Below are 16,391 nucleotides of genomic sequence, written 5' to 3' on the forward strand. Positions count from 1 at the left end.
CACTTCTGCCTCTGGCCCCACTGATCACCAGCATGTGGTTCCTGGAAGTTTCTCCATGAAGGAATGTGGCTCTTGGGCTGAAAAAATCTTCTCCATTCCAGCCTTTGCCAGTACCTTGAGTGGTGATGGTGGTTTCCTGACAGAAGGAGGAAACTGGCTGTGCAATTCATTTCCTACTCAGACATTAAAGATTTGACAGCCTTTGTCAGGAAAGGGAAGGTCAATTGTGAATCTGGGCTCTTAGTAATAATGTTCAGGAACATCTGGGCCAATGCCAACCCTCCCAGAATAATATTCTATAAACAAGCCAGCTATGTCAGCCCCTCAAATTCCCCTCAAGCTACAGCAGCATATTTATTGATGCCGGATTCATTCCTCCACGACGACTGGTTTCCATAGTTTCCTCCATCCCCAAGGTACAATCTTCAAATTCAATTCGACGACCAAAAACACACACCTGGTTGCAATATTTCTTCTGTGCACAACTGGGTGGTTTCCATCCTGAGAAGTGTCAACGCACTAAGAATGTGATGCTTTCAAAGCTGGGATAAAATCATAGGCAGAGACTAACCTCTTGAGACCGTGGCCTACAAATAATGCACAGTTCACATCCACCCAGGGCAGCATGGGACCCTGTTCCCTGTGATGCAATCCTAAATCCTTGCTGAAACCGCATCCACTCTATTTCCATCTTTCAGGTTGCATGTGCCATTGGTCATCAGGGCAAAAAGGCCGGTGGAAGTTGGAGTCCAACAATGTCTGAATGATCACAAGTACCCCATACCTGTCGGACACAGCAACAAATTTCTCCTACATAGCAATGCTTCAACCCTTTCCCTTTACCTCCACCCAAGAAAAACCCTTGAATACAGAGTCAAATAAAGAGCAATGTTTCCTTGCATGCTGGAAAACCCACGCTCAGCTGTATTTTCTGGGTATGTTGCACGTATGCATACATGCATTCATGTATAATCCTGGGGGCTTCATTTTGCCCTTATATCATGGCCTGGCAAAACATAAGGACGTGTTTCAGTCGCTCTGTCTAGTTCTTTGGGGTTGTTCACTGTTATCCCTGAAGACAGAGTTTGCTCTGAAACATTCAACAGAAGCCGTTTGGTCGAGGTGCTTTGAGAGTGGGGGGTGGGGAAACACTGAGAAGCTAACAAAATAAAAGTGGGCGGTTTTTAGGACCCTGCATACCAGACACTCGCAAAAGAGTCCTGAAACTTCCCAGCATTTTTTCAGAGCCTGTTGCTTATTCATTCAGACCAGAAGCAAAGACATTCAGCCAAGAGTAAGCAGGATCAACTGGCGTCCCCTGCGATGGGCAAAGCAGCAACGTGAAGACGACGACCAAGAGCAAGAAATAGACAAGGAGCAAAACTTTCCAGGCTCTCCTGAGTTCTCAAGAGACTCGTTCATCTTCCTCTCTCCCTTTCTCTTTCTCCTCCAACAAGCTCAACATGAAGCTTGCGGGAGACCCCTGGAGCAGCTTCAAACAAACAGGGAATGGACAGAGTTGAGACCGATTCACCTAAAGAAGAAGAGAAGGCAGCGGAGAAAGAGAAAGGGGACAAGCTGTTGCCACAGGCTGCTCTTCCACGACTTCCTCCCATCAAAAACACCCATCAAGGTCATTGATCCCTTTCATCACCATGGCACCTCTCAGCTTCTGGGACCTGTGGGCTTTGATGGGCTTTGGGGCTGTCCTGCTGGTCCGGGGGCAACACCCACAAGGCAGTAACGTAGACGCCGGTCGATGGAGACAGATGATCCAGTGGGAGAACAACGGCAGAGTGTACAGCCTCCTGAACTCAGGCTCCGAGTATGTCCCGGCCAGCCACACAAGGGCAGACAGCAGCGCAAGGGTCATGCTGGCTGATGCTGCCGCCAGCCAAGGCAGCAGAAGGGTCCCGGGGAACACCCGGCGGCAGGCTCCCACCTTGCCAGTCCGGGCAGGATCCGATACCATCCGGGGCCAGACACGGCATCCGTTTGGCTTCGGACAGGTCCCTGACAACTGGCGGGATGGGGCCACCGGGGACGGTCACTCCAACTCTCCACGTCCCTGGTCGCCCACCTTTCGGCAGCGTCAGGTGGGCTCCTCTTCTTCCTCTTCCTCCTTTGCACATTCCTCGTTTGGACAGCTCTACCCGCAGGCCTCTTACCCCCAGCCACAGCCGCCATTCGCCAACCAATATGAGGCCTACGACCCGCAGGCCCCCCGTGCGTACGACGAGAGCTACACCTACTACCGCACCACGGGAACTGGAGGGGGTGCTGTCGCCGCAGCTGCAGCCAGCGCTGGGGTCGTCTACCCTTTCCAGCCCAGGGTGAGATACGAGGAACATGCTGAGGAGCAGAACCCCTACAGAGCCCAAGGATACTACCCGGCTCAGGAAAGGCCCTATGTCCCTGTGCCCCAACAGCTACAGCCCTCGGACGGCTTAGACCGAAGGTATTCGCACAGCCTCTACCATGACACTGGGACTAGCTATGACCAAAGTGTCCAGGACCCTTATGCCCAGAACCAGCAATCTGCGGGGCAAGGGGTGCCTGTGGCAGACAACTTGCACATCAACTCCGGGTCCCCCATGAGTGCTGGGACCAGGTATGGGAACGAGCCGTGGGCAGGGCAGTACCCTCCCTTTGGAGAGGCGCCCGCAGAACCCTACGTCCCTCCCCGCAACGTGGAACCTCAGCCACCTTTCCGGCCCTTAGATCCCCATGGGGTGCCTAGGCCTGAGCCCTACCTTCCCATCCGGAACGCTGAGCCTCCCCAACAGATTCCAGACAGCCAAGGTGCTAACCAGGCCCGGGTCAGCGTGGGCAGCATCTACCGGCCCAATCAGAATGGACGGGGTGAGTCACAGACCCCAATGATTGGTGGGAGGGGTGCTGGGGAGGAGAGGAAGCAGTGGGATGTGGGGTGATTCCTTTCTGTAGACCTCTAGGGACGAGGCGGTCCAAGAAAGAACCTTCAGCACCTTGTCTTAGCTTGAATCCCTCCTACTCTTCTTAAGAAGAACAGCTAGGAAATGCCATGTCTTCTGGTAAAGCTGCTTGAGCAATGAGCTGCAAAGCTACTTGAGCTCCATATAGTAGCTATAGGGTCTAGGAGAAGAGGGTCAACTTCACACTGGGGCATATTTGTGCCATTGCTTCCTGAAAGTGTGAAACAGTTGTGTTGGTGTGCAGGGCCTTGCACATCTTCCCCTATGGAGGCTGTGCCATTGCCATTATCTTACTCATTTGTTGGTGGCTCCTGCCAAGTTAATCTAATCAGCTAATAGAAATCTCTTTCGATGACACCAAATTGGGCAAAAACAGGGATGGGAAACTGATGGACCTCTGGATATTGTTGGGCTACAAGTTCCATCACCTGTGACAACCGGCCGTGCTGGCTGGGGTAAATGGGAATTGGAGTCCAACAACACCTGGAATGCCACAGGTTCTCGATCCCTGGGCAAAAGCAACTGATAGCTAATTCCTAATAATTTGTATGGGATTTGCATAGGGGAGAGTACCACCTAGAACAGGCATCCCCAAACTTGGCCCTCCAGATGTTTTGGGACTACAACTCCCATCATCCCTGGCTAACAGGACCAGTGGTCAGGGATGATGGGAATTGTAGTCCCAAAACATCTGAAGGGCTGAGTTTGGGGATGCCTGAGTTTGGGGTTGCCCTAGAACGTCTGCAGACACTGGAAAAATGCAGGGACAATTTGGGAACCAGAATATTATAGTTAAGACTAAGGGAAAGCAAACGTGTCTTCCAGATGTTTAGGCAACTCCCATCAGTCTCAACTATCATTGTCAACAATCACAGATGATGGGAGTTTTAGTCTACAAAATTTGCAGGGCATATTGGCTACCCCTGGTTCATAGGATCAGAAACAAGCCACAAGTGCAAGCTCACTTTTCCTACTCCCTTCATTTCTGATGTGTGACTTCCCTTGCAGTTTCCTGTTTCGCATTAGCTGCAGTTTTCAGTTTCCAACATCCAAACCGAGAAAACACATTTGCTATTGCTAGGATTGCTGTTTATTTCTTTCATAACAATTTCTACTTGCGTGGTGGTTATTATTTAAAAAAAAAAAAACTCAAAGTGGTTTACAAAGAGAATAAGACAATAACACGATCAGTATACCGTATATCAGTATATAAAATTATCAGCAACTATTTAAAACATTAAAAAATGGCAATAAAATAAAAACAGATTAAAGCATGCATAGGCATTCCACATGCCTGGGTAGACTTGTCTGAACAAAAATGTTTTTAGCAGGTGCTGAAAGGCACATAGCAAAGACGCCTGTCTGATGTTGTGGGGAATGTGCCAGAAATTCAACAGGCATAGCTTTCCCCTGTACTAGATATAGGGAGAGGGGCAGAGAAGCTGCCATTGTTAATCTTGCCCTGCCTGCCATGCAACTGGCTGGACAGGGTTAGGGAACCTCAGGTCTGGGGGACCAAATGAGGCGAACTGAGCTTCTCTGTTTGGCCCTTGGGATGCTCCCCAGGCCACACATCCACACACCTGAGCCACACACCTGAGCCATACCCATCACTTGCCCTGCTTTGCACCTTGCGTGAGCATTTCTGCCTGGCTGGAGCATCTCCTTGAAACTTCGACCATGCTACTTGTTTGCCCAGATGGAGGGTAGAGAGGGGTGGGTGAGTGTGAAGAAACTGGCCCACCCTACAAAAGTAAGATTTGCCTTGGATTGCTCTGTCCACTTTTGCCTCTGTCCCACTAGAGATGGGAGAGAAATCAGATTCAGTTCACATTTAAAGCCAATTTATCAAATTGGTACTTTCGAGACCTGAAGCACAGCCCTCTTTCGAAATCTGCAGTGCTCCGCATTTTGCGATGCGGTTCTACAAAAATGCATACTCTATCAGGGTGGAAATGTGCATAAAATTAATATATCAGTGAGAGTCACAGACAAAAGACATTGCATTACATTCCTCAGAATGCAAGCAAAAAATGTGTTCACTGGGGGAAAGCTGCACAAAAAGATGGGAGAATCTTCAGGAGGATTTACAGAAGTTGTTGCAGAAATCTGGAGAAGTGCAGACTGGAAAAATGAGAAACAGAGAGAGAGCCAAAACGGACTGATCCTTCCATTCCTAGTCTCCACCTACAACTGATATGTGACCCTCTCCCCCAATAAAAAAGTTGCCCAGAAGGGAAGGTGACCCTCGGGTTTAAAAAGCTTCTCCAACTGACTTGTGAAAAACGAAGGAGGCTAAGACCCTTAGCACTATAACACACACACACACACACACACACACACACACACACAAAATCCACCCTTCTCCCTTTCCTGGCCACAAAGAAAGCAGTTTCTGCACGAGCTGTAGAGGAAAATGAGGGGGAAATGGGGCTCATCACCCTGGGAAAATATCCCATCTAGGAAAAGGGAAACGCTGATCCTAAAACTCTGCTGCCTTGTGGCTATACTCATCCCATCTTTGGGAGAAGAAAAGATTAAGGACTAAACCCAACACAAATTCAGAGTGGAGTCCCTAAGCAGTGGCAGAGCTTCATGTTCCGGTACCGGGGGGGGGCAGAGAGCAGGCGGGGGCGGGGCTGGCACGCGTCCTGGGGGCATGGTACACCACCCACAAGGGCATGGTGTGCATCCTGGAGGCGTGGCATGCTGCCTGCGGGTCGTGGCGCCTAGCACGGGGGGGGGGGGCAGCCACAATGGCTCTCCACCAGGATCACGCTGCGGGGGGCAGTATGCTCCTCCTGCAGTCCTCTTCCTCCCCCAGTGTCCCTAAGGCAGTTGGACGGCAACTTATATCCCTCCTTTTGGCAACTCCTGCAGCCCAGCTAGTGTCAAACGTCTCGCTCTGCTTTTCTTTGGACCACATCTGCCTATTGTTGGAGTCAATATGTCCCTGAATACCTGTTGCCAGCATCGGCATAGCCAGGATTTGGGGGGCCAGAACTGATGTGATTGGTCAGTTAGTTTAGTATTTCTATGGTTTTACTTGATTTTGACGGTGGGCAGCTGCCGCCCCCGCCCCCTTGGCTACACTCATGATTACCAGGAGTCACAAATGGGGAGCGTGCTTTTATGCTCAGGTCTTGCTTGCAGACTTCCCATAGGCTTTTGGTTTGCCACTGTGAGAACAGAACGCTTGTCTGGATGGGTCCAGCAGGGCTTTTCTTGTGTCCTGAACTTACGGAACTTTCTTAGCTCTGCAAAGCCAGCACCAATTACTTTTTCTACAGGGGAATGTGCAAAGAACATGTGCCTACAGCCTGAGGCTGTGTCTGAAGATCTGTGGGTTGTGGTAGTGATTGGCCCTTCACCATCTTGCATGTGGTCTATTCATTTCCTCTGCAATAACTCCATCCTCTGCTTCTTTAAAAGCCAAGAGGGTGATGTTTCTTTGGTTTGTTAAAGATATAGTAGGAAACCAGGGTTGTCCTACAGTGTATTATTATCAACTGGAAGCACAGTAGCTGCAGCTTGCAAAATGTCAGGCATTGCATGATGACTTACACCACAAGTGTATATAGCTTATTCAAAAGTGAGGCCCACTATGTTCCATGGGACTTACTCCCGGGGAAGTGTGCATAGAAGACTATTTTGCAGCTTACATGCATTTGCCCAAAGATGGAAAACTTGTGGCCTTCCAGTTGCTGTTGAACCAAAACACCCAACAGACCTGGCCTGTTTGACTAATAGTCAGGGATGATGGGAGCTGTAGTCCGGGAACATCTGGGGGGCCACAGGTTCCTCATCCCTGCATTTACCTATGTACCCAGTCAAATTCACCCTTATCTGGAAGAAATCCCATGGGATTCAATGGGGCTTACATCCCAGTAGACATGTAGATAATTGCACCATTAAAAGGTAAAGGGACCCCTGACCATTAGGTCCAGTCGTGACCAACTCTGGGGTTGCGGCGCTCATCTTGCTTTATTGGCCAAGAGAGCCGGCGTACAGATTCTGGGTCATGTGGCCAGCATGACTAAGCCGCTTCTGGCGAACCAGAGCAGTGCACGGAAACGCCGTTTACCTTCCTGCCAGAGCGGTACCTATTTATCTACTTGCACTTTGACGTGCTTTCGAACTGCTAGGTTGGCAGGAGCAGGGACCGAGAAATGGGAGCTCACTCTGTTGCAGGGATTCGAACTGCCAACCTTCTGATCGGCAAGTCCTAGGCTTTGTGGTTTAACCCACAGCACCACCCGCATCCTTTTATTGCACCCTTATCCGCCACCAATGCTTGAGAACAGAGCTGGACTTTGGACACTGACAGCTATAGCTAACAAAATTGAACCAGTACCTTGGAAGGCCCCAGGTTTACCAGAAGAGTCTTGTTACGTCTGAACCCGAGAGAATTCCTTTCACGGTGCAACAAGACCATGCCAGAACTGTGCTTGAGTAACAGCAGGGTCAGCCTTTGGCTCTCTTTTTCTCTCCCAAGGCCTGGTGCCTCCTGATTAGATAACCCCTAGCACCGGAGTCACAAACTGTCTCTCAGACTGGTGGGAAATCCCAGCGGTCCATGAGGATGCCAAGCTCCAAGCATGTTCCTGAGATTCGACCTCCTCCTCGGAGTGCACTCCACGTTTCGTGCAAGCAAGAGTGAACAAAAGGCTAATTTCATTAGCTTGACCTCATCTGATTTGGGCCTGGCTCCAAGAGCTCTAGAGGCTAAAGGGAGCCATGAGTGTGAATATCCTTGTCAGCTCTCTCTGACATATGTTAGCTTCTCTAAAATAAAAACAAACTCCTACTTTACTCCCCTTCGTTCCACTGGTACTGCCCTTTGCACTCTCCTCCCTATATTAGCTCACACCAGTTAGGGATGATTCAAACCTTTCTCTTCAATCAAGCCCTGAGGAGAATTCAGCTGTTCAGCAGAATTCAGATTACAGGATGTGAAGCCAGGTCTGTCTTCAATGAGTCACACTCCTGAATGCCCCTGGATTTTTTTTATTTATTATCAATTAACTGAGTACAGTGGTACCTTGGTTTACGAACTTAAGCTGTTCCGGAAGTCCGTTCTTAAACCAAGGCGTGCTTTCCCATAGCAGCGGGGGACTCAATTTACAAATGGAGCACACTCAACAGGAAGCGAAACATGTTCTGCTTCCAAGACAAAGTTCACAAACCGAAACACCTACTTCCGGGTTTGCAGTGTTCTTAATCCAAGTTGTTCATAAACTAAGCTGTTCTTAAACCAAGGTGCCACTGTACCGTTATCAGACATCTCATCACCAAGGTTCTCTGGACATGGAACCATTTGTTATAAATAGACCCAAATATAAAACATTGACAGATCACTGCTCAGAAACCCAGCCTTTGTCAAACCAGAGCTGAGCAGAGTTCATTCCATTGCAGCCTGATTCAGCAGGGCTTTTCTTATGTCCTGAACTTATGGGACTTTCTTAGCCCTAATGCAGAGAGTCCTAAACATCAATGTAGAGCTAAAACACAACATACAGCAGAGATGTGCAGCCTGTGGGCCTCCAAAAGTTGCTGGACCACAATTCCCATCATCCCTGATCATTGGCCATGCTGTCTGGGGCTGATAGGTGGTAGCTCAGTCGGTAAAGCATGAGACTCTTAATCTCAGGGTTGAGGGTTCAATTCCCATGTTGGGCAAAAGATTCCTACATTGCAGTGGGTTGGATTAGATCAGGGGTCAGCAAGATTTATCTTGCCTGGGCCAGATCGGTCCCACAGAGATCCCTCTGTGGGCCGGATTGCGCACATGCGTGAGTTTGTGCATGTGATGGCCTGGGATTCGGGCTTGGAACTGGATGAGTCTCGGTCTGCACTGGATCCTCTGCCTCAGGCGGCATCTGAACGAAGTCTGGGGCCTGATTCTGAAGAGCCCCAGTCTGCAACAAGCACCAGCTGGGCTGAGTCAGGGGCCTGAGCCTGCCCTGGCTCCAGGTGCGGGGATTACCTCATTGCTCTCTGCTGGGCAATCACTTACAGCTGCTCCACTACCAGTTGGGTCAGGAGAGGCTGAGACGGCCTCTAGGTCTAGTAACCCACCAACATCTCCCGAGCTGCAGAGACTCAGGTCTGAGAGAAGGAGAGACCTGAGTACTCGCAGGAGGAGTGCTTGCCTTCGGGCGAAACAGGGAGGTGAGTCACCAGGGGATCAGGACCGGCCGTTACCCTGTCAGAGATAAAAGGCTGCCAGACCCTGCCCCAGGTTGCAGGAGCAACATTGCTGCTTGCTGGAACCTGCCTGAGACCCTGTGCCTGACCTATCCTGGTTTCCTGCCTTAGCCCTGTTGGACTGACTCCTCGTGGAATCCTTGGATTCAGGACTGGACCCCCAGGCCCAGCACAGGGCACCCGTGATTTTCACATGATTTCTGGCACTGCAGAAGAGAGTCCCCATGCCGCGCAGCACATGAGCAGGCAACTTGGTTTGGGGGCGGCTCGTGGGCCAGTCAAACGACCTCCGCCAGCCGCTTCCGGCCCATGGGCCTTAGGTTGCTGACCCCTGGATTAGATTATCCTCAGGGACTCTTCCAACTCTACAATTCTATGATTCTGTGAACATCTGGAGAGGTACAGATTCCCCATCCCTGTCCTAAAATCACAGCAAGAAGCAGAGATTACTTTGCTAATATAAATGTGCTGCTTCTTTTTTTAAGCCTGGGATTTTTCTTTTAAAACTCTGTTTAAAGTACCTCGGGATGTGAACGGGATCCGTTCCGGAGCCCTGTTCGCATCCCGAATAGAACATAAGACACGTCTGCGTGTGTGTAGGTTGTGTTTTGCCACTTCAGCGCATGCGCGTGATGTCATTTTGAGCGTCTGCGCATGCGCGAGCGGCGAAACCCAGAAGTAACGTGCTCTGTTACTTCCGGGTTGCCGCGGAGTGCAACTCGAACGCGCTCAACCCGAAGCACATTCAACTCAAGGTATGACTGTACGCACTAGGCAAGTCTCCCTGAGAAGAGTGTTCTACAGTCAGGGGGCCAATACTGAAAAGGCCCCAAGGATATGTATCCAAGGTGCCAGGTGAGCCTCCCTGGGGAGGGCATTCCACAAGCAGGGAGCCACCGCAGAAAAGGCCCGTTCTCGTAACGCAACCCTCCAGGCCACTTGTGGAAGAGGCACATGAAGAAGGGCCTCACATGATCATCCCAGGGCTGGTTCCTATGGTGAGAGGCAGTCCTTGAGTATTGTGGTCCTGAACCATTCCTCCTGTTCTGAACCTATAGGCACAAACGTCTCTGCCTCTCCCCTTTTTCTTTCTTTTTTTCTTGATGGGTGGTGCCTGCTGGAACTGGTGAGACAGAAGACAGGAAGTCCAACAGTAGGTGGCACCAGTGCCAACGACACACAGAGTCAATGGATTCTAGTTTTGTTCCTGTCCTCCTTCTCCTCCCTGCTGAAGTCTACAGAGTCAACACGGAGGCTAAGGAGGAAAAAGCTGACAGCCACCCCCTGGACTGGATGTTATTAGGATACTGCCAGCTGGTTGCCCAGAAAAGTATAATTTATTCAATAATTACAGAGAGAGGCTATAGAACCCAGCCTCCTGGATAACGGTGCTGTCCCGAGTGAATCTCCACCCCCATCTCTCCCACTTCCTCATTCGTCACTTCTACGGGTGTTGCTACGTGCCCTCTGTCTTTGAGCTCTTTGCTCTCCTACTTTCAAGGCTCGCCAGGCTCTGGGAGAGGGTGGATCTGGAATGCTTTCTCAAGGCACCATGTCCATCAGCTGCCGCTCTGCTTATGTCCCATCCTCCTCCTTCTCTCCCATTATTTCCCATCTTTTCCATCATCTGCCTCTGAGCTGCGACCTCTGCAACTCCTGTTGTAAATCTAAACTGTCTTCCTCTTCCTCCTTCCTGGAGAGATCAGGCTGGAGAGGCAGTCTCCACCATTCCTCCTATGCCCAGTCCCTGACTAATAATAATAATAATAATAATAATAATAATAATAATAATAATAATTTATACCCCTCCCATCTGGCTGGGCTTCCCCAAATGTAAATCAACGGCAGGCTGAGGTTGATGGGGCAGGGCCCTGTGGGTCAGCCTGGGTGGGTCAGTAGGGGTGTGGAAGCTAGTTCAGGCTAGTTCAGGCTGCCAGCCTAGTTTCTGGCAGCCTGAATTTTAAGCACTCCAGAGAGGCAAGGAGGCAAATACAGTGGTACCTCGGGTTACAGACGCTTCAGGTTACAGACTCCGTTAACCCAGAAATAGTACCTCGGGTTAAGAACTTTGCTTCAGGATGAGAACAGAAATCGCGCCGCCGCGGCGGGAGGCCCCATTAGCTAAAGTGGTATCTCAGGTTAAGAACAGTTTCAGGTTAAGAACGGACCTCCGGAACGAATTAAGTTCTTAACCCGAGGTACAACTGTAGGAGGGAGAGGGCTTTACAATCCAGCAACGTTGCAATCCCTGCCCATTTTTTACTCTGGCAGCACCCACTGCCAGCATGCAGTCTTCAATATAAGACAGAGAGCGGGGGGGGGTGAGCAGTGCTGGACAGGGGTGGGGGGAGAAATAAAGTTTCGCCACCCCCTGTTCATCGTGTGCCAGGTCGTATCAAAACAAGCCTGGACGTCTTGCCAAAGAGTTTAGGAACCATGGAGAAAGCAAACAAACAAACAATGGAACTTTTGAGGCTATGAAAAGGAAAGATTATTAAATGCAACCTTACGAAGCAATAGGGGAAATCTTCACATCTTGAAAGGCTTATACGGGAGACAGCAAACAGGAAGCAAGACCAGGACACAATTGTTTCTCCCCGACAGGGACGGAACAGCAGCAGGAAACTCCTGACTCCACCCAGAAACAACTAGGTCTAGGGCCACCTAGTGGCTAAGCTATATAACAACAGTATCCACACGCTGCTCCTTTCATTTGCAATGTTCCTTCATTCAAACCTTGAAAGCATAGGAAGTTCAAACCAGCCAGGACATACATTTGATATTTCTTCCACACTCTCTTGCACGTTGGTAACATTCAATAGCCCGAGAGTCAAAAACATTCATTCAGTGTTTTGCCATGAGAAGCATCATTTTATTTGTTTAATAGGATTTTTTAATATTAAAAAAATTGAAAGCATTTTTAGAAGAATCTCCTCACAAAGTAGCAAACATGGCATGCAGCAGCAAACCAAATTAAAATCTTCAAATGTCTAAACATCAAATTGGGTAACACTGAGGGGAAAACCAACAATTTGGCCAGCACAATTAAAAGCACAATATGGATAGCGCTACCTATCAGTAGCCTGCTTAAAATCACTTCATAAAAGTGTAAACGTGTTGACTGGTACCCATTAAGACTGGTAGAGAAGAAGACAGGGAGCCCACCAGTTGGTGGCACCAGAGCCAATGACAGGCAGAGACAACTAATTCTAATTTGGTCCATATCCAACTTCCTACTGAGATCTAGGAAGCCAACACTGAGACCAAAGAGGAGGAAATTAACAGGCAGGGCAACTCCTGGACAGGCTGTAAGTAAGAAGGCAGGCAGGTAGGGCCTGGCTGAGGGCAAACTGAAGTTGGTGAAGCAGTGTCCCATTTTTTCCTAATGGACCAGCCTCTACTGGATGACAGACGAAAAACTGTAGATGACGGCTGAGGAAGGAAGCTGTGCAGAACAGAGATTGCATGGAGAATGTTTACACATGTCCAAAATGTGTGGATGTAGACTGTATGTAGGTATATGAGCTTAACAACATGTGGGGAAAATATTATTATTATTATTATTATTATTATTATTATTATTATTATACCCCACCCATCTAGCTGGGTTTTCCCAGCAACTCTGGGCAGCTTACAGCACATATAAAACACAGAAAAACATTAAAAACTTCACAATACAGGGCTGCCTTCAGATGTCTTCTAAAATTCAGATAGTCGTTTATTTCCTTGACATCTGAAGGGAGGGTGTTCCACAGGGCAGGTGCCACTACCAAGAAGGCCCTCTGCCTGGTTCCCTCTAACTTCACTTCTCACAGTGGGGAAACAGTCAGAAGACCCTCAGAGGAGGACCTCAGTGTCCGGGCAGAATGATGGGGGTGGAGACGCTCCTTCAGGTATACTGGGCAGAGGCCAGAATCGGCTTGATGCTTATCTATCCCTCCATGCATTACTTATCCCCAGAACTGTCATCTGTGCAGGGCTCTAACCAGTCCATGCAATTCCTAACAACATATTAAAACCAGCACCATTATGGCAATTCAGCTCTCAGAGCTAATCTACAGATCAAAGTTGCTATTGCTGCTCCCCCCCCCCTTCCTACTGTGATTGCATTTTTCTTTAAAGTTTTTCTCTTCCTTGCGTCCATTAACTGGCCACTGAGGAGCTGGGCTCTTGCAAGGAGCTCTGAATTGACATAGCAGGTTAGCTCTTGCAAAGCTGATCTTAATTCTGTAAGCCTGCAGGAACAGCTTCCTTGGAAAAACAAAAAGAGGAACACCACAGAGCCACAAGGACAGTGGATCAGATCGAAAGTGAGCTAAAACCGAGACCAGGCCCTGCAGTGGTAATCTACCATTTTAAAAGAAAACACTTGCCTTCTATATTCAAGCCTGACCCATTGACCAACAGAGGCATTCTGCTTGAAGCTGCCTGCCTTCTCCTCTGCAGCCTCCACATGTCTCTGATTAGATTTATTTTCATTTTATTTCCGTATATGTACGAGGATCACTTAGCAACAGCTTGGCTTTGCATATTTGTCTTGGATTCCCACCGGGATTTTGATTCACCGCGTGGGCGTTGGGGTGATTTTTGTGCATGCCCTCCCCCCCTTTTTCCCATTTGCAAGTTGGTCTGAATCTCAGACCCTGGGATACTGGCGGCAAGATAACCAGGTCTCTACATTCCTTCCCTGTTCCCCAGGTGCTCACTTAAAGTGGATGGCGATTCCTTGGGTTTCTGCTGAGAGGTAACACCAAGGTTCTGACCCAGGGTGCCCTGAAAGATTCCTTGACAGTTTTCGCAGGCGGGAGAGGGAGAATCTGCGTCTCTTGGATGCTTTTCCATCTGAGTAATTCGTTTCTGGCTTATCGGAAATTCCCCGGGCAGTTCCAATTACCGAACTTCTTCTCCTATAAACAATATTTGCAAAGCACTGCTAACACAGAAGAGCTGTCCATTCCACTTAAGAAGGGGCTGGGCTTAACATGCCCAGATGTTCCCAGGCTGTATAGGAAACCCAACAGTGCCCAAGCCTCATTAAATGAGACCAGAGAAACTTGCTTTTAGGGCCCTCTTCCCACAAAAAGCCTCCCCTGTCTCAAAAGGCAAAGAGTATCAGAAACTGCCTTATAAAAATGCGCACACAGCATAAATTTAAAGCCCATCTAAAGCACATGCATTCCGCTAGCTAGACAATCCCAGAGACCACAGTTCATCCCTCGCCAGAGCTACAGTTCCCAGCACCCTTAGCAAACAGCAACCCCCAGGGCTTTGGGGGGGGGGAAGTCATGTGCTTTGAACATATGGTGTGGGCACAGGCAGAGTCTGACAACTGGTCCGTGTAGCATAGTAAGATTTATTCCAATGCAAATCACCCTGTGCAAGTAAGCCTAATTAGTCTAAATTAGCCTAATTTCCCGGAAAAAGTCTACACATCCTTCTCTCCCACCCTGAAAACCCATATCACCGGTCTTCCTTCTTCCAGATCCACCGACTCCAGTCCATTCCTACCTGCTCCCAGTTTCCCAGAGAGCCAGTGTGGTGTAGTGGTTAAGAGCGGTAGACTCGTAATCTGGGGAACCGGGTTCGCATCTGCGCTCCTCCACATGCAGCTGCTGGGTGACCTTGGGCTAGTCACACTTCTCTGAAGTCTCTCAGCCTCTCACCTCACAGAGTGTTTGTTGTGGGGGAGGAAGGGAAAGGAGAATGTTAGCCGCTTTGAGACTCCCTAGGGTAGTGATAAAGCGGGATATCAAATCCAAACTCTTCTTCCCATTTCCCCCCAAAATCAACAGTCAAAATTAGAGGAAGCACCGTGGTTCAATGGCAGAGCATCCACTTTGCATGCAGAAAGTCCCAGGTTCCACTTCTGACAGGTAGGGCTGGGAGAGAGCCTTTCCTGAAAGCCCAGAGAGCAGCTCGGACAATACAATCGACCAGTGGTCTATGTGTAAGGCAACTTCCTGTGTTCCCATGTGGCAACTGCCCATGCTCAGTCCTTGTTAGGCTGCTTTTACAGGTCCCCCCAAAAGCAGTACTTCTGAAAACCTTTAGGAACCCCCAACCAATGGGCATGGTTGGTGCTGTTTTCACTGTTTGGCACATTGTTTTAACTGAGTACCCTATGGGCTTTTAAATTAGCAGAAGAGAGGCTATGTCAGTGTACCATACAGTAGGTGGAATAGCAGGGTGAAATAGCATGTTGTTGGATCCTTCATTGAAAACCAGGGTTGTTATATAAGCATATTTTCACCTGTAACACGTTGGGGGTCCTGGCTGATTGCTACCAAGCTGTCATAGCAAAAACAGGAACTGATGGCTCCAATACCAATCCAGAAAGATGCAGGGCATTCCGATGTCATGCATGCTGCAAAGGAATCAGCTTTCTCCTGCCTTCTGTTTCCAACCAGTTATTACAGGAATGGGAAACCAGAATTATGGACCACTGGTTATGCCTTGGTCCCTGAATGGTTTCTCAAAAGTTTTGAATCATCTAGCTCAGCACTGGGACACAGGTGGAGCAGTGGTCTAAACCACTGAGCCTCTTGGGCTTGCTGATCAGAAGGTGGGAGGTTCAAATCCCTGCGACAGGGTGAACTCCCGTTGCTCAGTCCCAGCTCCTGCCAACCTAGGAGTTCAAAAGCATGCCAGTGCAAGTAGATAAATAGGTACCACTGCGGTAGGAAGTTAAATGGTGTTTCTGTGAGCTCTGGATTCCGTCACAGTGTTCCGTTGCGCCAGAAGCGGTTTAGTCATGCTGGCCACATGAACCAGAAAGCTGTCTGTGGACAAACGCTGGCTCTCTCAGCCTGAAAGCGAGATGAGCGCCACAACCCCATAGTTGCCTTTGACTGGACTGCAGGGGTCCTTTATCCTTTTGTTTACCTTTTGTCTACACTGACTGGCAGTAGCTCTCTGGGAGAAATAAGAATGCCCTTGCACATCCACTCCCTTATAAATATATGTCGCTTGTAGTCCGACGCCAACCATTTCTTCTGCAGGTGGATATGGGCACTGTACCCCATCATATGCAGCCCACTGCTGCATGTGAAGATCTGTAGGGTGGGGCACCAATCCAGGGATGGGCAACCTTTGCATCACCCAAGTTGTTGTTGGACTCATCAGCCTTGGCTGTGCTGACTGAGATTGATGCAAGCTGGAGACCAGCAACATCTGGAGAGCCATAGCTTCCTCATCCCTGAGTTATTACAAATAAGGGGAGTGTGTGTGTGT

The 16,391-nt window shown here is 49.2% G+C and overlaps 1 protein-coding gene across 2 annotated transcripts in view; it reads left to right on the plus strand.

The window, feature by feature from the left end:
* Window positions 1–1,158: 1,158 nt before the first annotated feature.
* LOXL1 (lysyl oxidase like 1) overlaps window positions 1,159–16,391 on the plus strand; it is a 31,011-nt gene continuing 15,778 nt past the window's right edge. Inside the window, exon 1 of one of the 2 annotated variants that reach the window (XM_081169211.1) lies at window positions 1,159–2,862. In XM_081169211.1, coding sequence (XP_081025337.1) covers window positions 1,656–2,862 — 1,207 coding nt within the window. In that variant the 5' untranslated portion in view covers window positions 1,159–1,655. The remainder of the gene's footprint in view (window positions 2,863–16,391) is intronic. The other variant, XM_081169210.1, reaches the window with a different exon arrangement.

The sequence above is a fragment of the Podarcis bocagei genome (assembly GCF_964188305.1).
Source record: "Podarcis bocagei genome assembly, chromosome: 14".
NCBI classification, from domain to species: domain Eukaryota; kingdom Metazoa; phylum Chordata; class Lepidosauria; order Squamata; family Lacertidae; genus Podarcis; species Podarcis bocagei.